Consider the following 22,293-nt stretch of genomic DNA (forward strand, 5'->3'; position numbering starts at 1 on the left):
GGAAACCTCACGCGAATTATTAGTTAGATTTTATAGTAAGATAATTGTTCAATAATTTCCTATAGGGAATCCCAAAAATAGGATACAGAGAATTTCGATGGCTCTTAGGTGCAACATTTTCAATGAAATGCCAGAGAGAATAATAAAATTATTCGGTAGAATGAAGGGGATAGCATATCTGAAGACATTTAGTGATGATTCTAAGGTAATTTTGAATAAAAATCCAAAGAAATTCAATGATGATATCATATTTGACATGCACCAAAATCCATCATGCGACACCTCAAATCACATGGGAATCCAAAAACAAGTGCAATGGTGGTTATATCAAGTGCCCAATTCTCTTTAAGTTGGCAAAACGATTGGACAAGTAATTCTCTTGGGCAGTGGTTACATTCTATTATTCCAAACGTTTATTCGAGAGCGTGGTTCAAAGGTCTGGATGTAAGTCAGGGCTTGATTCGCGTGATGTCAAGACTTATGTCCAACCACTACTTGCTAGACGCACATCTCTACAGAATAAACCTCGTTGACAGCAATATATGTAGGTGCAGAACCGGTTATGATGACATCGATCACGCAGTTTGGTATTGCCCGGGTAATGACGCCTTCGGAGCACGTGTGTTGGATACCGTAGTGGCCCGAGGTAGACAACCCTTCCGTGAAGTAAGAGATGTATTGGGAACCCGAGGTCTTCCATACATGCAGGCGATCTACGAATTCCTTTGTTTGTCTGATGTTAGAGTGTGATGTGACCATCCCCTCTTTTCCAAACAAATTCTAGCCATTGTGTCCTAGTCTTATTATCCTCCTGTTTCTGTGCTACTTGCCCCTACCCAGCCAGGATTTGGTCAACCGTCCGATAGTAGTATCTGAAGGAGGCTTCAGAAACCAATTTCCTACCTAGATCCTTCCAATCGAAATTGTTACCCATTAACCTCGAACCCGCCACGAGTAATTGGTACCCAATACTAACCTAGAACTACTGCTGTTTAAAATGTAAATTCAAACATTACTAATTTTTGGCTTCGCAAAGTTTCACACACGACTGAGCCTAGTAAATAAACGAACTAGGTAAAAAAAAGTGCCCCAGAATCCAATGACTGATTTAAAGAATTCCTGTTCATACACGTACATTCTGAGTTCATCTTCATATACAATAAGCCCCGCATGAACACATTCACATATCAAATGGATAGCTGAAGTATATTCACACTTCCAGAATAAAAAAAATACTTCTTTGATACTGGCACGTATTTTGTAATAAAATTATAATTTCAATTTATATGGATAAACAGAAATAATTTTATGGATGATAAATAAACTTAGTTAAGTGTTCCAAAGTGTTAGATAGAACAAACGGCCTCATACCATGAAACAGGAAGGATTTGATTCTACATTCAACTCATATCACTTATCATTGCCTCAAACACTTGGGACACCTGAGATTTGATAATAATCACTTGAAACTCTTTTAAATACCACTTCTATGCTTTCAATTCACATTTTTCAAGATCAAAATTGTAATTATTATTATTATTATTTAGCTTTATTTAGGAGGCTTTCAGCCTTAGGCTGGTTCGCCTCCAAAATTGTAATTATTTTATTTTTGGCAAGAGCGAAAACACGCAGCAAAAGAAAGCACCGATTAATTCTGGTTTATGCAGTTAAACTCAAAATTTAAAATTGAGCTTGTGAACAAAACTCTAGCAATTCAATTTGAACATGCGGCCAACGCAGTTCCACATTTCTAGTATTTCACCCACATTCCTCTACATTTTACCCACTATCCACAGCATCGCCAATCGTCATCAGAGTGCGGCTGAAAGAGCGAACCCGAAAAAAAACCACCCACCACCCAATCCTATTTTCTCGGGTGTATACACTTTTCCTTCTCCGAGGTTGCTTTCTTCCTTTAATCTATAACCCAGCGAGTGCAATTCACCAACCCCACACCTCCACCACCACCATCTCTTCAGCCGTCCGGTCCTCCTAAGCAACCACATCTTCTTCCCATTGATCCCATACTCCCCACCCGTTCCTCCTACTAGATCAAACTGCAAAGTGCTGGAAGCTGTACCTAGCTGAAGCTAGCGAGCGAGCGTGTTGTAGCGCGCAAAAGTTTACAAACACGGGGACCCACTTCGTTCCCTTCCTGCCACTACACTGGTGTCACATCCACGCATACACACATACAGTCATCACAACCCAACCACCCACCTCTACTGGCATTCGGCATTAGTGGTGTGGAAAAAGGAATTCACCTTCCCAACCGTCGTCGTCGACGTAAGGTTCCGCGTTCCGGTGGCTGATGATGCCAGAAACAACAACAGCATTTGAGATTGCCCTCTGGCGGAAAATAACGTCAGTAATGAGGAACACAAAATAAACTTTCCGCCAGCCAAACCGAACGAAACGTCAGGAGTCAGGGCCATCGGGCAGATATGGATGGAAAGATAGTCGAGGAAATTGGAGGTGAGCTTTCTTCCGAAGGGTTTCCCGGGAAGAAAATTTACGATACACCTAGCACAAGTCAAATTTTGCGGAACTTTCCTGAATGGGATGATTGATTCGGGGCGTTCACACATGGAGAATAGTGCGGAATGCCACAATTTTTTTAAACTTAATCTGGACGATTGAGAAAAGGAGGATTCTCTTTGCTGCGCAATGACTAATTGGTTCCGATTCCGGGAAGAACTTTTTTCACTTCTATGTAAGCCGGCAGTAAAATTGGCTCTATGGAATGGTTTGAAACGGTTGTTGCTTTTCTGGGAAATGTTATTTCCATTTTAAACGAAATCATTGGAATGTATTTTAAATTTATTTTAGCATCGGCTTCTTGAGCCTTTGCGGAATAACGAAATATTTGGAGATCAAAGCAGATTAGTCAAAGCACCAAAATCCGAATTTTCAACTCCAACTTGAAATCTGTGCTGTTCTACGTCAGCGTGATGTTATGTGGAACACTCAAATTCGTGCTTGTAAGAAGTCAAAATGAGCAGCAATTTTAGAACGTAAGTGGAGCATTTGCAAACTTGGGTGGAGGTAGGTCGATTCATCACTTGGAAATGTACAAACACTGGCTTTGGAACCCAGCAGGAAGTCGCAGCAGAGCAGTGTTAGAAAAGTTCGCGATATTTAACGAAGTTCACCATGGGAAAAGTTCGCGAGTCATAGTGAGTTATCGCGAACTTTTCCATCACTGCAGCAGAGACAGTCATAGGCAGTGCTTTTAATGTTCATATCATTCGATTGAAGATGAACCAATACAACCATTCAATCAATTTTGTGAAAACGAATTCTCACATGACCATAATTTGAAAAGACCCTTTCTCATTCGAAGCTGTCACTGTCAATTGAATCACTCACTATCATTTGATATACGACAGTGTAGACAGACAGTGATTTGTCTTGCAAAGGATTTGAAGTTGTGACCGAGGAATGGATGTAAAACAATACACCAGGCCGAATTCCTTCAAATAAATGGGTTTTTTGTACCGGTATTTTACCGGTACTGAATCTATCGGTACCGAAATACCGGTATGTACTCGCAAAAAGGGTCCGGTACTAACAACCCTAAGCACGTGGTTGCTATGTACCACTGGAGGTTGAGTGAGTTTAACGATGTTTAAGGCTTCCTTAAAGATCATTGAAATCAGCAGCTACGCCAGTTTCTAGTATCAAGAACACAAGACGATCTCAAGAACGATTGTACGATATCAAATTTACTTTTTACTCTGATGACTTCTTAGGAACGGTGACATACATTTTGATATGAAGTTATTTGCTCACCGGGTTTCCTGAACGGTTTATAAATTGCCAGTGTTTTATCAAATGCTCATAAACTATCGGACTGATTTATGAACCTACTCGAAATCCCGAGCACGAGAAGGCTGCTGAACATCTTAAGCCGGGGGAGGGGGGCACTCTATTTCTAGGAAAAGCGAAACCAATAACTCTCGTCACTCGTTTTCTGCATCAAATACATCTCGTCGTAGAGCAGGTTGTGGATTGGTTTTCGGTTAATTTTCTTGCGAAAAACCCCGTGCATGGAATAGGGTCTACCACAGACAATCCCCTTCTTTCCAGCTTAAGATACTCATATGCTATTTAAATCCAAGATTATTTGAAATTTCATGAGCGTCTAAAATATTTCAACTATTTCACAAGTCTCCGAAACTTCGATGAACTCGTCGTAGCTTGTTTGAATTTCCCTGAGCTGTTCTACAGTGTCTTGAATAGATGTGGTTTGCAGAAATTACAGCTTCCTGAAGTATTCCGTACCTTCTTTTATCCCTCTCTCTCTCTGAACTTTTCTGAGCTGCTGAGCTTCTTAAAAGTTCTCTAAATCACTCACAAGGTCAGATCACACATAGAGAAGATGAGGGAACATCTAAAAGAGTTCACATTAAGAGAAGATTTAAGGAAATTGAGAAAATTTAAGACACTTCAGGAAATGTCAAGGACCTACAGGGTACTTTAGAGAATATCATAGAATTTAACAAAACTACAATGAATTAAATAAAATTTAGGGCTGGTAGCGATCAATGCTGCCAAAATAGTGATTTTAGTGACTATGTTGAAAAAATAAGTGACCAAATAGTGACTTATAGCTGTAAAAAAAAATGACAAAAAGTTACCTTAAGGGAAGAATATTAGTCATTCTGATGGCATACCAAATAAATGTATAATGTTTTAGACTCATTCGATTGGAATCTCATAAACACATAAAATATTTACGATAGGAACCTTTAAGCGAAAGATTCAATAGAAAGTTTATGAAAACCCAAAATTCTCAAGATTTCTTCTGAAAATACCTGGAAGTCTCAGGGAATCTTATCATTATTCAGGAAGTTTTAAAATTTTCTAACTAAAGATATTCCAAAGAAAAGAATGCATTTCAAAACAAAAACATTTAATATTCCTAGTTATTTTCATTCACACATTGAACTCTATAGCCCTTTAAGAGAAAAATATCAAATGCAATCTGCTTTCATGGTAGTTCTAAAGAATTTTAGATTTCATGTGAAGTCATAGATAGTTTTGAATAGACTTTCAAGAAAACCCGGAATTGAATTCAAAGTAAATTTTAATGAAAATTTATAGGAATTTCTCCTCCTCTGAACTTCAGAGGAAAATTCCAAGGGCATTCTGAGGATAATTACATGCAGTTTGTGAAAGACAACGAAATCGAAGCATCAGTCCTTGTATTCGGTAGAGGGGATGCTAAAAGAAGGATTACAATTAAATCTTAGAATAACTCCAGAAGAAATTCGAGGAAATAATTCGAGGCAATTCGAGGAAATAATTCCAGGAGAACTTCCCGAACAAATTAAGGGTAGAAATCCAAGTAATTTGTGAGGAGAAATGAAAGTGGATTCTTAGGAGACTTTCAATGTGAGTAGAATTCCAAGGGAAGGAGTGAGATTCAAATGGAAATCTGAAATGAATTCAATGAAAAATCTGAGAATCTTTCCATAGGATTTCTTACTGATAAGAATTTCAAGGTAGTTCCTAGGAAAATTAAAAGAAAACTGAATTCGCTGGATAGTTTCAACGACATTTTGAGGAATATTTCAATGGATTTGCGAGAAGTATTCTAACTATATTCTTGTGATATATTTTAGAGAATTCAGGGAAGCGTTAAAAGTGAATTTCTGAAATAATTCCATGAGAGTTTCGGAAGAATACGAGCCTAAGATGAGGAGCGAATTTTCATGAGAAATCTCCGTTGAATATGTAATGGACTATTCTGAGGTCTTCAGAACAGCTTGAAAGTTCGCAAAATATTCCTGAAGTTAATGAAACTGTTCTGAAGTTCTTTTGTAGTTTGAGAAACTAGCCTCATGCTCGCAATACTTCCCATCAATGTTTTCAACTTCTCTCAACTTTTTCGGACTTCCTACAGTTTCCACAATTTTCCTAACGATCTTGAATCTTCTCTAATTTTTTAACAATTCACTGAATTTTTCGAAACTTTTTTAAAATTCATGTAATTTTGCTGCTCTGAAATATCCCTGTAATATGTTTCTTGAAGTTCTTGAAACTTTTTCTAGAGTGTTTGCAGTTCTCATGGAGCTTATTGTACTACCCTGTATTTAATTGAACTCCGTAGACTTCTGGACTTATGTGAAAACCTCAATAATTTTCTTAACATCTATAAAATTCTTTGAAAATCTGTGAACTTCTTGAAATTTCCCGCAAATTTAGTTAAACTAATGGAACTGAACTCCCCTGAAATTCGCCTTGTTTCTGGAACTTTATTAAACTTATTTTAAGCATTTCATCCCGAAATGTCCAAATAAGTTCCTGAGGTTCTCGTGTCTTCCTTTAAGATCCATAAACTTTTATGAAGTTATCGAAACGTTTCTGACGAACTCTGTATTTCTGCGAAGTTTTCGAAATTATTCTGAAATTTCAGGAACTTATTGCTCCCGTAACGAAACAATTAATATAGTTCTACGATTTTCACTGAAGATTTGTTTGAAGTTCAAATTATCGAAACTAATTCATAACTTCTTCGACAGTCTAGAGTTTGCTGATGTTTTTAACACTGCCCAAAATATTTCTCAATTTCCTTAAAATTTTCTATACTGCCCTGAATATCTTAGTATTAAAAGAACCCACAATTTTACTGGAATTGATTGCATTGCCTTTAAGTTCTACAATTTTCCTTAAGTTTATAAACGCTCACGGAACTTTACCTTAAATCACTAATTTTCCCTGGAAAGTCCAGCCCTGAAGTTTTCTATGATTACCTTAGTTTCTCTAAATTGATCAAATGTTCCGGTAAATTTACTGATATACATGTATTATTCTCTGAATCTTCACAAGTTTTCAGATCAATCGTAGAATACTCGGAATATCCCATAATTTCAATGAGATTTCAATTTCCTTGCAAGTCACTGCAAATTTCTTCCAGTTAATGGGATTTTTCATAACATCTGTCTCATTTTCCTCAAAATACTCGAAACTTCACTGAATATAATGAAACAATCTTAAAATATCTAAATTTATTGGAAGATGTCTGGACTTTTTTGAAAATATCGGTGCTTGCTAAAAGTTATCTTTTTTTTTTATTAATGGAACTTCGTTGATGTTCTATAATCAACTTAGATCAATTTTCGAAATTTTTTAGATCTTGAAATTTCCATGATATAACACCGTTGAAATACTCTCACATTTTCCAGATGTTCATATAATTTTCATTGCGTTCCAGAAATTTTCTCTGAGCAAACTGAAGTTTCCGGAAATTCCCGGAAATTTTCCGGAAACTTCTTTAAGGTTTCTGCAATTTCCTTGTAATTTTTTTTAACTGCCCTTTAATGCTATGACCTGTATTGATGTTCTCGGAGCTTCCCTAAAGCTCTCAATTTCAAAGAAGATTTAGGTTCAGCTTTAAAATAAATGGAATTCTTGTGAGCACCTTTAAATTTTCTGGAATTCTCTGGATTTCTGTTAAATTTCCTTCTGAAGTTTTCATAAATTTTCTGAAGGTCACTGTACTGAATCTCTCAGAACATCTTAAGGGTTCTCGATTTCATTTCAGCACATCATGGAACTATCCTGAATTTTGTCTAAACTCACGCTTGAAGATGCTAAAGATGCTAAAGTTTCGGGGACTTCTCCTTAAGATCTGTGGAATTCCCGGAAGATCTCTAGATCTATCTTTTCTAAGAATAATAGAGCTTATTAAAAGTTTCCACAACTTTTCTAGTATGAAAATTTAAGACATTAAATTTTTTTTTTGGTCTTGGACTTACTAAATGAAGTAAAACTGTTTCTTTAAAACTGAATGTCATGTCTTAAAAACGTTTGAGTTAATTGTTGTTGTTGTTGTTTTACAAAAAAACGTATTTTTAACGCATTTATGTTTTAAAATAAATTAAATTCTCGTGAACACCTTTAAATTTTCTGAAATTCTCTGCATTTCTATGAAGTTCCTGAAATATTTCTGAAGTTTTCATAATTTTTTTCAAGGTCTCTGTACTGAATCTCTCGGAACATCTTAAACAGAGCTCGGATTCTTCTCTAATGCTTTTTCTGGAACATCCATGAATACTTAAGCAAAGTTTATCAAACATCAGCTCTCCTGGAACAGTTTGAACAAACTCCAATCAGCGAAAAAAAAACCATGCCAAACACCAAGTATTTTGTAGCATACGTCCACTTTAAGAGAGATATAGAAATTTTCACATTATTCAGAAACGGTAGCGTAGATTATAAAAGTGTTTTTGTTTCCGCCATTAGTTTTTTCACAGAGTGTTTTATCTCTGTCATCGGATGAAATAAAAGTGTCAAGGCTTTTCTTCAAACCAATGTCAAGCGGCCAGGGTTTTTAAACACAGGGTTGTAACCGAAATCCCTATATTGGATACGCAAAATCCGCACCACCACTCAACAATTTTTTAAAACAGCCTTAAACTTTAATTATATCGAACCTCTAAGACTTAGAGCCCAAGTATAGCTGGCGTACTGACGAAGTCTACATGTAATGGACGCAATACAATAATGAAATTATTGTACGCTCTTCAGCCTTAAGCTACGAAAAAAATTCTGAGCAGTTTTTCAAAACCTGTGAGGAATGTGAAATTTTTTAAAGTACCTAGAATCACGAAAATTTTAATGTCCACCCAGAACAGCATCATGAAAAGTCTCAGATTTTCAAACCAGGGCTCCCGTAGCTTAGTCGAAAAAGGCGCTGCTTCAAAGCAAGGCCGTGCTGGATTCAATTCCCGGTTCGATCTGGGAATTTTTCGCAAAAGTGATTTCGGGATTTTGCTACCAAAAGTGATCGTAGTAAACTCCGGAACCTAAGGAGCCTTCGAAGCCAACTAAACTTCAAGATCATGTATTAGGTTGCTTATTTACTTCTAAATATTATTACTCTTCAGTCTTCACTATATCGAAACTGGCTGAACAACACATTTTTAATAGTTGGTATTACCACTTTAAAAAAAAGTGAATTAATTGTTAAACAATACAATTCTGCCCTGGTAGTATCTTTACGAATTTGAATGCGTTCTAGATAGATCAGTCGGCACCGACCTTCATAGCTGGCTAGTCGAAACGGATCTCTCCACTGCAGTTTCCGCAGAACGAATCGTAGAAAACGTCGTTGAACAAAATCAACTCAATGTAATATGATTTAGGAATGTTACACTAACTCTAACGACAAATCTCACATACTCCCGTTCTTCATATCCCACCCCCCAACTGTTCAATCTCAGAAGTCCCTAGACAAAAAAAAAATACTCACTTTGATGCTTATCAGCTAATTGCACGAGCGGTGTGGGCAGATCTCGCCGTCGATAGAAGCACATCACTTTCGCCTCCACGTTGCCGTTTTGCGTTTTGTTGAGCTCCTCGATCCGGCGGATCTGGAACGGGGTCGTCGACGATGTCTCCACGTAGACATAGTCTGCAAGAAGAGGAAGAAGAGAACAAAAAATCCAGTTAATCAGTTATATCGAAATACGCTTACGGAGCAACAACAAATCGTCCGTTTATAGTCGGCAATTTTTAATCAAATCAGCTGGATCTCGCGGGATTCTGATTTTGGTTCTCCGGAAACAGAAGAGCGAGGGGTCACACACACACAACATTCAACAACAACAATAACAATAATAATAATAATAATGATAGCATGGCGAAGGCGCGCGCGGTAGCCATAACTCTTCAACCTTTTACGAGCGGCTGTCGTCACAGAAGACATAAAACAAGGCTTTTATGATCTCATCTCTTTGGGATCCCACTTCGTACCTAAACGCGGAGCAACCGCCGCCACGTATACGACGAGTAAGCGGTCTGTTTTGGATTTCTATCCCGTTTTCGGAAGATATGTGTTATGCTGATTCAGTCATCTTCGACCCCTTCTCCTCCGAAAATGCAATCGAATCCAACTTCGAAAACACCTGTTCGAAGAAGAATTGGGAATTCATTGTTTGATTTTGCATGCTATAGAAACTACACCTACATTTACAAGTGTAAATTACTTAGTGTATAAAGTGAAAATATGTTAAGTGGTCGTCGATTTGAATGACAGCAAAACGAATGAATAGCTTAAAATCACTGATGCATCGCAATAATCCTATGCTTTGGTTTCACACTCACGCCCAATATGCATTTTTCTGCATCTAAAAGCAACGATGAAAACCACAAAATTAACCACGCGTTACACGCTTCTGTTCATGACGGGCAGCTACAATTTCGCATTTTATTTTACGCCGTGTGATATGGTTTTGAGAGGAAATCAGATGCATAACAGTGTTGTTTTCCCAGGGGAATTGTAAAATCTGCATAAGTGCTTCTTATATAATGCTGCAGTGGAAAATAAACGACAAAATAGCCTTAGTTCAATTTAGTAGCTCAGGTAGTGACAGCTATAACCGATGAAAGCCTCTTCTGCCGAGTCACACGCCTACCTTGAAATGTGGGATTGTAGTTTTAAATCTGTGGGTTTGATAGTATTGAATTTGAGTATGCAGGGAACAGCACTACTTCGGCATAAGGATGAAAGTTCTAGTCAAGCGGTGATGAAGATGATATGGAGGAAAAGTAAATCACATCTAATTTTTGTGTGGATATAATCGGAGTTTTGGTGGTGATCCGGTGGCCGACGTTGCCGTAAATCAACAAGTTTTCCGCTTGCAAAAGTACTCGGCTGCTGGTCTCTCGCCGGTGTCGGAGATTGCGAGCAATCAGAAGGATGACTCGTTGGATACGCCCAAGAGTGGACGGGTGATAGCTAGTGGCCGCGAACGGTTCCTGGGAAAAGCACTAGACGCGAACCTCCTCCCAGATGACGATGGCAATGCAAGAAAGTTTGTGTCCGTTGAAGGAAGTATTACGACAAAGGTATTTTTTTTTCCTCTGTTCGGGACATAACACCACTGCGACCAGGAATTTGATCTATTGTAGTATATTCCGTGTCCTTAGTTTAGTGCATGTCGTATTACTCCATCACTATTGAGAAATGATGAGGTATTCGGATTTGATACAGTTTTCATTCTTGCCTTCACCGCAAGGAATCGATTCTAATTGAAAGGTCCCGCTATTTATACCCTTCGGAGTGTTCAAGCTCCCTCCAAAGGCGCACCCCTTTGTCAGTCAAAATTGGATTCCTTTGCCACAAAAATAAGCAATGACACCGATGATGACCATGACTAACTAACAAATTTTTTCTTTGTTTCAAGATCATCCTCGGTGGACTGAGCCGAGTATTATCACTAACAACAAGACATAAAAAGTATCGAGGACTAAGACGTGTTCCTTTGATTACGGAAAAAAATCCTGTTCCCCTAGTTTGAAGTAGTCAAGACTAGGAATCGGTGGTAGATCTTACATTCCGTAACGTACCACGAAAAGGTGATCAACCTACGTTACGGGGCGACAAAGGTAATTGCTATTTGATATTTTAATAAAACAGTGACAGATAGCGGACATGAAGATCCAGGAGGTGCCGGACAAAGGCGTTATATCCTAGACAAATGGTAAGTTCCAAATCCGCTGTTGCCGTCGTCGTCGTCGTCATATTCGCCGTAGGTGGAACCATTCGTATATTTAAAATCAACCATCAACCGCTGAAACTATATGAATTATCGCGTATTTCTGTTGCTCATTACATACCAAGCGAAAACTTAACCATATTTTGTCATGAAGTGTTGTGGTTTTTAGATGCTCGATGACCCTGGAGGGATCGTTTTTGCTTAATTAGCACAATATCAAAATATTGGGTTTAACCCCAAGCTCTCCCACAACAGAATAAACCGCCATCGTTGGGTTCCAAGAGCATAAAGTTGAACTGTTTAAACCATGAATTTCGGAAAGGGTGGATGCGTGATCCAGTTTGGAAGACATTGTAGGCTGCTTTCGGGGACGTCGCTTCATTTGAATAGCTTTTTGTTATATCGTTAGTAGATTGTGGTAATGTAAGGGGCACGGTGGTCATAGAGCAACCGTTTTTGCTTAGTGAGCAAAAGATCTTGGGTTAAAACCCAAGCCACGTTTCATAACTGAGTTTGAGGCTCTATTGTAGAAAATCGTTAATAATAGAAATCGGTGGAACGATTCGGAATAGTAATACGTATATTTATACAAATGTGACGTCAACCTCTCAATCCGGTTCGGAAGACATTGTTAACTAATTTCGGGGATTTCATTTCATTGTAATAGCTTCTTGTAACCGATAATGAACGATCGTAGGTCGTAGCTTATTGTGATGTAAGGGGCACGATGGCTTTTTAGCGACCGTGTTTGCTTACTGAGCAGAAGTCTGTGGGTTAGAACCCAAGAACCTTACACTATTGACTGTAATGAATTTTGGTTAAAAGGATGGATACGTAAAAGAAGTAATATTCGAGTTTTTGGAAAGACGCGTTGATTGGAAATCAATAGCAAATTCTTCTCAAGAGCAATTTTTGTCGTCGCCGGTGAGGGCGTCGCCGGGATCGAAACATAGTAACAACAAATTGAACGAAAACTTAATCGTAATTGTTTTGTGATATAAGGAGCTCGGTGGCCTAGTGGCAACCGATTTTTCTTACTGAGAAGAAGACCGTGGGTTCAAACCCAAGCTTCTTCGCGCTATTGAATCGTTAGGACATCAATTCAGCTTATCGTTTACCAAAACGAATCCTGCGGCAATCCCAATCCTTTTATCCAACATCCCAGTCATTTCTCGTGGAAGTGCAGAGGTATTCTCGGTGTTCATTAAAGCGAGTATTACGTCAAAATATTCCTACCCATTCCTTTCTTGACCAGCATTCGGACGTGGCCAGCGCTGGTATTGCCTAACTTTAGATCACCAGTATTAACAAATTGAGGATGATTGCTAGTCCCAAGCAACGTCTTTTGGTTCTCTGTGTAATTACAGCTGATCTGGCAATAACGGAGTTGCATCTACGGGCGGTCAATCATGTTTATGCTCAATCATGCATACAGTCAATCTCCTTTACCAAACTTATCCACAGCAATTTCCTGATTCGTTTATTATCTGGATTTACTCACTGATACGAGAAGAAGTCCTACGCATGGCAATTTTCTCACCCCTAGAAGTTTTTTTCTGACTGCTTCCGAACTCCACTATAGGAGCATACATTCATCCAGGTGTCCTCCATTTTGGTGACCAGCAAATCTCGATTAGCAATTTCCCGGTTTTTTCCGTTTTTCTCCCGAAATTTTGGAAATTTTCCAGGTTTACTGATATACATTTGAATTAAGCATAAAACTGAATGCTATTGAGCTGAATGCTAAATGGGTCATTTCTAATACAGCAGCACCTTTGCTGGATCTTGAATTTGGTTCTGCGACACGTTTGTCAAAACTTTATAGCCTTCTATTTGATAAAGAGTTATTTTCTTAATTTGAAATTCTCTCTGAAAGCCCCTTGAAAATGTCTTTACAACAGTCCAGAAATTATCTATTGAACACTCCAAGAACTTCTTAAAATTCTTCCTTAGATTCTCTTCGAATTTTAAACTCTTTCTAAGAATTCACTGGAGCTTCAATTTGTTTTTATTTGCTTGAAATTCTCCGTAGAGTTCCCATGCTATCACCTCAGATTCTCGACCAACGATTGAAAAGGGTATAGTAACATTTAAAAGCAGTAATCCCCATTTCCTACCAACACCATCGGACAGAGGAAATTCTCCCGCTGAGAATTGTCTTCAAATTTTGCTCATATTATCTGGGAGTTCTCCTCTAAATTCTTCTGGAAATTGCATGGAATTCTATTTAAAATCCTCTAGAAATTCCATTCGTAATGCGCTTGGTACTCTCCTCGTAAATTTTCTCATAAATCTTCGCACAATTATTTTTGAATTTTACCCCGGTTTTCCCGGCTCACTTGTCACTCTGCATTTTACATATGAAACACTTGTTTTTAATCCGATCATATTTGTTTTGCCTTGAGCATATTTTAAGACCCAGTTTCGCAAGACAATTATTCCGGATAATAAGCTTAACTAAAAACTAATTTACGGGTGCAGTGGGAAATCGAAAAAATAGCGCTTTAACTTCCAAAATTATGTAGAGTAATTTCATCTAAATTGCAATAGTAGGAACATTAAACAATAAAGCCATTCTATGATGTCAAGGCAATGCTTGTCTACGTATATTTGGATCATAATTTAAACATAAAAGTGCTACTCATAGCAATAAAAAAAACCCTCCCAAGCAAGACCATTATCAAAGACAACAAATCAAGAAGACTGGCAGGTCTTCCGTTTTCTCATACAAACGCTATGAGACAGGTACAATCGCGTCATCTGCCGCTCAAAGGTAAATCCTTTGAACGAATTTGATAGCAAAGATTACATCCTCAGGCGAAGGGTTTGTGTATTTGCTAATTTTTCTATGCGTTGCTTCCACCTTCACACAAGCGCAGCGCTACTGTATCTGTCGCTTGGATTCTGGCAAAGTTGCGAGTCTTCTTGATTTGTTGTCTTCGCCATTATCCTTAATTATCATTTATTTAGTTCTCTGAACTAATCAAGCTGTTCAATAAGCAACAATAACTAGAAGTATTCCATCTTATCTTAAAGCTGTGTTTAGACAAGGCAAGTCAATTGATCAACTCAGTTGAAACCATGCCATGCAACTGACTTGATCAACTCACTCGAATTGAAAAAAGTTGAACCAGGCTCAACTCTTCAAGCGAATTAAATTCAAATGACTTGCTTTGTCTAAACCCAGCCTAATTTTTTACCATTCTTGCATTTAATCAAAGGCGCTCTGAGCAGGGCTGGTAGTGATCAATGCTGTAAAAAGTAGTGATTTTAGTGACCAGGTTGAAGAAATAAGTGATCAAATAGTGACTTATAGTTGTAAAAAAGTGACTAAATAGTGAACTAAGGGAAGAAAATTAGTCGTTCTGATGGCATACCAAATAAATGTTTGATGTTTTAGACTTATTCAATTAGATTCTCACAGACACTTAAATATGTATGATAAGAACCTTTAAAGCGATAGATTCAAAAGAAAGTTTATGACTAAACCTCCAAGCTTCTACTACCTGAAAAAACCTGAAAAACCAGGAATTCTCAGGGAATTTTATTTGTCCTGAAAATACCTGGAAGTCTCAGGGAATCTTATCATTACTCAAGAAATTTAATAATTTGCTTACTAAGAATGCATTTTAAAATAAAACCATTTAATATTCCTAGTTATTTTCATTTCCACATTGAACTTTATAGATCCAGGATGGATTAATTTTAAGTAACAAATACATTTTTAAAATTCAAAGGCTTCAAATTTTATAAATTCTGAACTGAAAAGTTATAATACTTCAAGAAATTTTCAAGAATTTAGAGTCAAGTTCCTTGCACAGTTTTAAGGCTCAAGAAAAAATCTACGAGAAAAACATCAACTGCAATCTGTTCAACAGTTCTGAGGAATGTTAGACTTCATGTGACGTCTAAGCCTAAGATAGTAAACTCCAAGCGAATTTTCATGAGAAATCTCCGTTGAATATGGAATGGACTAGGTCTTCAGAACTACTTGAAAGATCCCAAAATATTCCTGAAGTTAATTAAACTTCCTTGAAGTACTTTTGTAGTTTGAGAAACTAGGCTGATGCTCGCAATACTTCTCATCATATTTTTTCCTATCGATCATGAATCTTCTCTAAAACGTTAACAAATCACTGAATTTCTCGAAACTTTTTTAAAATTTATGTAATTTCCCTGCTCTGAACTATCTCTGCTCTGAGGATATTTGTTCTTTCTTGAAGTTTTTTTGTTTGTTTAGAGCTTTATTAGCGAGGTCGATATCTTTCTCGAAACTTCTCTAAAGTGTTTCAGTTCTTATGAAGCTTGGTGTACTAACATGAATTTATTTGAACTGTTCTAAAAATGTCTAAGCTTGCGTGCACTTCTGGACTTCTGTGAAAACCTAAATAATTTCCTTAACATCTCTAAAGTTCTCTGAAAATCTGGGAACTTCTTGAGTTTTCCCACTAATTTAGTGAAACTAATAGAACTGAACTCCCCTGAAATTCCATTTGTTTTTGGAGCTCAAATAAACTTATTTAAGGGGGAGGGGCGAAATGTCCATAAAAGTTCCTGAAGTTCTCGGGTCTTCCCTTAAGTTCCATAGACTTTTATGACGTTCTCGAAATGTTTCTGTACTTCTGTGAAGTGTTCGAAGTTATTCTGAAATTTCAGGAACTTCTTTAAGCTTCCGCAGCGAAATAATTAACATAGTTATATGATTTTCACTGAAGTTCTCAAGATTTGTCTGAAGTTCAAATTATCGAAGCTAATTCATAACTTCTTCAATAGTCTAGAGTTTCCTAATGTTTTTAAAACTGCTTAAAATATGTCTCAATTTTCTGAATATCTTAGTATGTTTTTAAAAGAACCCACCATTTTACTGGAATTGATTTAATTGCCTTTACGTTCTACAATTTTCCTTAAGTTTTATAAAGTTCATAAAAGCTCATGTAACTTTGCCTTAAAACACTACTTTCCCCTGGAAAGCCTGGACATCCCAGAAGTTTTCTATGCTTACCTTAATTTCTCTGAATTGATAAAAAAAGTTCCGGTAAATTTTTTGATATATATTTATAATTCCCTGAGGCTTCTAAAGTTTTCGGATCAATCATAGAATTCTCGGAATATTAAATAATTCTAATGAACTCATTGTTGCTCGCTGCAAATTTTAGTTAATGTAATTTTTCTGATGTTATCTGATCGTCCTCGAAACTTCACTGAATATAATGAAACAATTTAAAAATATCTAAATTTCTTAGAAGTTCTCTGGAATGCTGAAAATATCGGTGCTTGATAAAAGTTCTCGCCTTTTTACCCTTCTTACAAAGAAGGGTATAGACACAGACAAACAGACGTAACACTTCATTGTGTATCTTCGTTCACGCATTTAACGGTTGATTTGAATATTATCAGTTCCGCGAACTACTCGCCGCAGCGCTGGCATCGGATCACTTTGACGTTTCTATACATTCTATAGAACTTTTATGCAATATTGTTTACGAGTTAGCGAGCAAGCTTGTTTTCCGCGAGAAGCCAGAGAGATGTCGTTACTGAGGACCTATGTTTTGAGATACTATGTTTTCAAGAAAAACTTTTTCAAAGAGTTACGTCTGTTTGTCTGTGGTATAGATATCACTTGAAAAACCGACTATCGATCCGAGGCCCGGAGGGCCGAGTGTCATATACCATTCGACTCAGCTACCATTCGACTCAGCTCGACGAGATCGGAACATGTCTGTGTGTGTGTGTGTGTGTGTGTGTGTGTGTGTACGTGTGTTTGTGTGTATGTGTGTGTAACGAAATGAATGCGCTCACGTTTCTCAGCAACCGCTCAACCGATTTGGACAAACTCGGCGCCAAATGATAGGTCTTGGGGTCCCATTGAACGCTATTGAACGGTTTTGGAATCGGTGAACCGGTTCCGGAGATATGGCCGGAATAAGATCCGGTGAATATGGGCCTTCACGCTGGATTTAACGGAAAACGTATCAAAACCATCATGCGACACATCAAATTACTACAGAATTCAAAAATAAGATCAATGCAAGTCGTGTTAAGTGTTCCAGACAACATTGGACATGTTCCGGGTACCCCGGGGAAGTTGCTTGAATATGAATTAAAACCCATTAAATCACATTAAAATACGATGATAAGGTGATTGGTAGCCTCACCAAATAGACTACACCCGGATATATTCCGGTTACCCCCAGACAGTGGCGTAGCGTCACTGGATGACACGGGGGTGGGGGGCTTGGTCACTGATAATGACAATAAAATAAATAAACTTGAATAAGTAAGAAGGGTCTGATCACACCATAGGTGGATAAATTCGGGTTTTTATTATTGGAACTTCTTTGATGTTCTCTAATCAACTTAGCTAAATTTTCGATTTTTATTTTAGATCTTGAAATTTTCATGATATAACAGCATTGAAATACTCTCACATTTTCCGCATGTTCCTATACTTTTTATTGCGTTCCAGAAATCCAGAAATCCGGAAATCCAGTTTCCGGAAATTCCGGTTTCTGCAATTTCCTTGATTTTTTTTTTTTGAACTGCCCTTTAATTCTCTTATCTGTCTTGATGTTCTTGGAAAAAAATTGAATTCTCGTTAACACCTTTAAACGTTCCTGAAATATTTCTGAAGTTTTCATAATTTTTTCAAAGGTCTCTGTACTGAATCTTTCGGAACATCTTATGGGTTCTCGATTTTATTTCGGTACATCATGGAACTATCCTGAATTTGCCTTAACTCTCGCTTATAGATTTTTAAACCAATTCTATAGTCTGGGCTTAAGTTTCGGGGACTGCCCCTTAAGATCACTGGAATTCTCCAAAGATCTCAAGATCTAGTTTTTTTCTGAGATCAATAGAACTTCATTAAAGATTTCACATTTTTGTAAGTACGAACCGTCAAGATATGAAATATGTTGTGATCTTAGACTTACTAAAATGAAGTAAGTGTTCAACTTCAACATTTAATGGATTTGATAGTAAAGCTCTTTCTTTAAAACTGATTGTCATGTCTTAAAAACGTTTGCGTTAAAAACATATTTTTAACGCATTTCACTAATATCATTCTTATTATAACCTTGAAATTATCCGCCAAAGTTATGGAACACTCTGGAAAAAATTAAGGGAACTTTATTTAGCCAAATGAGTGGACACCCTGTAGATAGATAAGAACGATAAAACGTAAAAAAAAACTCTATACAAGGTCGTCAACTTCGAATTGTTCAAAAAAATAGATCAAAATGTAGGCCTATTCAGAAGAATGATGAATCTTGAAATAAATTCACGTTTAAAAAAGTTAAATATTGTGACTTTTTACAAGAAAAAGTGACTTTGGTAACTTGGCCTTAAAAAAGAGACTGGCTTGAAAAAAGTAACCAAGTCACTTAAAATGACTCGCTACCAGCCCTGCGGCTCTAATCCAAACACACTTAGAAATACCTAATTTTACACGTGACGGAATCCATCTTTGACATAAAGGATGAGACGTAAACAAACATGTCATGTAAAATTAAGTGCTCCGAGACTGAAAAGTTCGGTACTCGACGAAAAGTACGTTTGATTGAGCTGAGTTTTGCGTCTATTACGACTCAATTTTATGTCAAAAATGACGCTCGTATATGTCAGTCTCAGAGCACCTAAATTTACATGAATTTTTTTAAGTGTGAAGAATTGATTTTTAGATTGATCTGCTCAAAGGTTAAATTTTGTCAGACGCAATTAGGTGTTACATCTATTAAGAGACGCACATACCCATTATCAGATTAAATTTTGCAACAACTAACAGCGTCTAGCGTCTACGAAAATGGATTTTTATCTCAACTCTACTCAGTAATGTGACAGCACCCAGTGGGAGCTGATTTTATAATAGGCTCAAAAACATCGAAATACCCCTTTAATTTGAGTAACAAAAAGTCAACATCAAGCATAGAACAAACACTAGTTAGAAACTCTATTTAAGATTTGAAATGAAAAACCATCCTCAAACTGTATCGAGTAATTAAGTTGTTTGAAACTAGCGAAGTCAATCATACACACTTAGAAATACCCAATCTTACACGTGACAGAATCCATCTTTGACATAAAGGATGAGACGTAAACAAACATGTCTTGTAAAATTATGTGCTCCGAGACTGAAAAGTTCTAAATTACGTTTCATTGAACGGAATTTCACGTCTATTATGAATCAATTTTATGTCAAAATTGACGCTCGTATATGTCTGTCTCAGAGCACCTAAATTTACATTAATTTTTCTAAGTGTGTACTTATAAAGAAATATTTCCCTGCAGTTGAGCTAAATTCTCTGAGATTCCCTGATTTGCCAGGTCCAAAAAATGAATTCCCTGTTATTCCCTGAATATCCAGGTTTTTTTTCAGGTAATCTACACCCTAACATTTGACCCGGATTGGAGTAGGGACAAAACATATATTTGCAATATTGTACTAATACAGAAGACTAACTGATGGCAATTATGCAGCAAAACGAGCAGTTCTTTATGTTGATAAGGACTTGCTCTGTTTCACCCATTTATTTGGAAACTCATTATTGTAAGCAAATCTTACATCCCCTGGTTGGGTGTGGGTAATTCATGTTATGCAAACGTACTTTTTGCAATGTCCAATATTTATCACTCTGTCTGTGAACCAGATGTATTGTGCGAAACATAACGTCGATAACATTTTGACGTCACTCTACTAAGAATTAAAAATGTTCTTTTCATTGCGTTTACCTATGACGCAGTAGCTGTTAATTCCGTTTGGTCACACTGCTGATAACGCTCGAGTCGCTCGTAGGTCATATTCCTGGAACAACCTCACGCTTCGTTTACTTTCTCTTCTATCTACATACATACACACACACTCGGACTGAAATCAAGAAAAAAAAATGTCAAGATTGGTGTGAGTCATGTGCGCGCGATTCATTGAAAATCGAGTTTCCATTCAAGCCATATTTGAAGAAACAAATCTCTTTCTTTTTTTTTTTGGCTCAGTTGCTGCTATCGCTGCAGTGACGTAGGTAGAAGATTGGATCAAACAGATATGCAAATGGGAGAAAAGCAGTATCGTCGTCGTCGTCCTAAACAACAGCCGTAAATCAAAACGAGAAAGAAGACCAGCTCAAATCTTCGGATGCAAATCATCCGCCCGCCACTTGTTTGGCGTGGTGGCGAAGAACGAATCTCATCCGGAGTCCGGACTGTGTTTTGAGCAAGAGTTAGGTTTCCCCCTTGCTTTTTTGCTGTAGTTAATTTCTTCCCATAAAAAAAGTAAATATGAAGGGATTATATCTCCTTGTTGCGGTACAACAACCACCGAGCGCTCGAGTTTGCTGGAATCTCCCTATAATCAGTACGAAGCTCACTGACAGAGGGAGGAAGCGTGTGCTGAAGTCAGGATAGGAGAGTAAAAATCAATATGATAATGAACCCGTTGAGTATAAACAAACACACAAACACACGGCATCAACCAGCCAGCCAACCAACCAACCAACCAACCGCTCGAACCCTGACGTGACGTGTATGTGCAGTGCAGGAGGTTCTTCTTGTTACTGTTGTTCTTGTAGCTGCTGCTGTCGGGATGAAGAGGACTCCGACGACGACGACGGCGGTTGCGGACGGGCGGTGTGTGGATTCAGGAGCTGGGAAAAAGGTTGGGAGACACTTTTGCAGTCGCTCACGACCCTTCCTACACGGTTGTTTCCGCTCTTGTTGTTACTGACGAAAAGGTAACCGTATATCTGAAACCGGTTCTCTATCTCCGGCGTGCGAGGTGCCTATGAGTTGGTCGATTAGGTCGAAGGCACGAATGGGAATTGTCTCTGTTGACTCTTGACAGAATATGGAATTCCGGTTATTTTTGGTATGTTCTAAAGCTATTTTCGTATAGAATTTGATATCTGATGGATGGTAGCATTTGAATGTGCTTTTGAATTTAAGTGTTGTTAAAGTAAAATTCAAAGTTCATCATTGGTTTGGTGGCCTAAACCCGATGAAAAATCAGCTCAGAAAAAGACTAGCTACTCTCTCAATAACTGGTGCAATGAGTAGCACACCAAGTATGGCACTAGATGCTCTACTTTATCTGTTTCCGTTGCGTCAATTTATTCTATTAGAAGCCGAAAGGAGTGCATTAAGGATCCGACGGTCACAGCACTTCCTTGAAGGTGATCTTAGAGGACATATGAGCATCCTAAAAATGTTCAATATTGATTCTATTGTGTTACAAAATGAGGATTGGATGAAGAAAAAATATCACTTCGATAGTCTTTACAATGTAGCAGATGCGGATCGCGATTTGTGGGACGATGGGGGACCAAACATTCGTCCAGGATCAATTGTCTTTTATACAGACGGCTCTAGATTGGATAATCGTGTAGGAGCAGGGGTACCAGGTACAGGTATAAATATCTCAATATCTATGGGCTACTGGCCTATCGTGTTCCAAGCAGAAGTCCAAGCAATTCTTGAATGTTCTAAAATTTGCTTGCGTAGAAATTATAGACATTCGAATATCTGCATTATGTCTGATAGCCAAGCAGCACTAAATGCTTTGAAATCACCAACATGTAATTCTAAACTTGTATGGGAATGTACAATGTCACTCCAAAAATTGGCCTGCCAAAACCAAGTGAACTTATGTTGGGTTCCTGGTCACTGTGGAATTCAAGGGAATGAGAAAGCCGACACACTAGCTAGGCTTGGATCATCTCAACAATTTATAGGACCAGAACCATTCTGTGGAGTTTCTGCTTGCTCTCTTAGAATGGAGTTCAAGAAATGGGAAAAAATG

At 37.7% G+C, this 22,293-nt stretch overlaps 1 protein-coding gene across 1 annotated transcript in view; it reads right to left on the reverse strand.

Annotated features, from left to right (window-relative positions):
• LOC135707395 (metastasis-associated protein MTA1-like) overlaps positions 1-22,293 on the reverse strand; it is a 270,524-nt gene that overhangs the window by 164,732 nt on the left and 83,499 nt on the right. The window contains exon 2 of the mRNA XM_065229214.1: positions 9,260-9,421. Within this exon, the coding sequence (XP_065085286.1) occupies positions 9,260-9,421 (162 nt within the window). The remainder of the gene's footprint in view (positions 1-9,259; positions 9,422-22,293) is intronic.

This window comes from Ochlerotatus camptorhynchus, unplaced genomic scaffold (assembly GCF_037179485.1).
Source record: "Ochlerotatus camptorhynchus isolate MF236.1 unplaced genomic scaffold, CSIRO-AGI_Acam_v1.1 ptg000024l, whole genome shotgun sequence".
Taxonomy (NCBI): Eukaryota; Metazoa; Arthropoda; class Insecta; order Diptera; family Culicidae; genus Ochlerotatus; species Ochlerotatus camptorhynchus.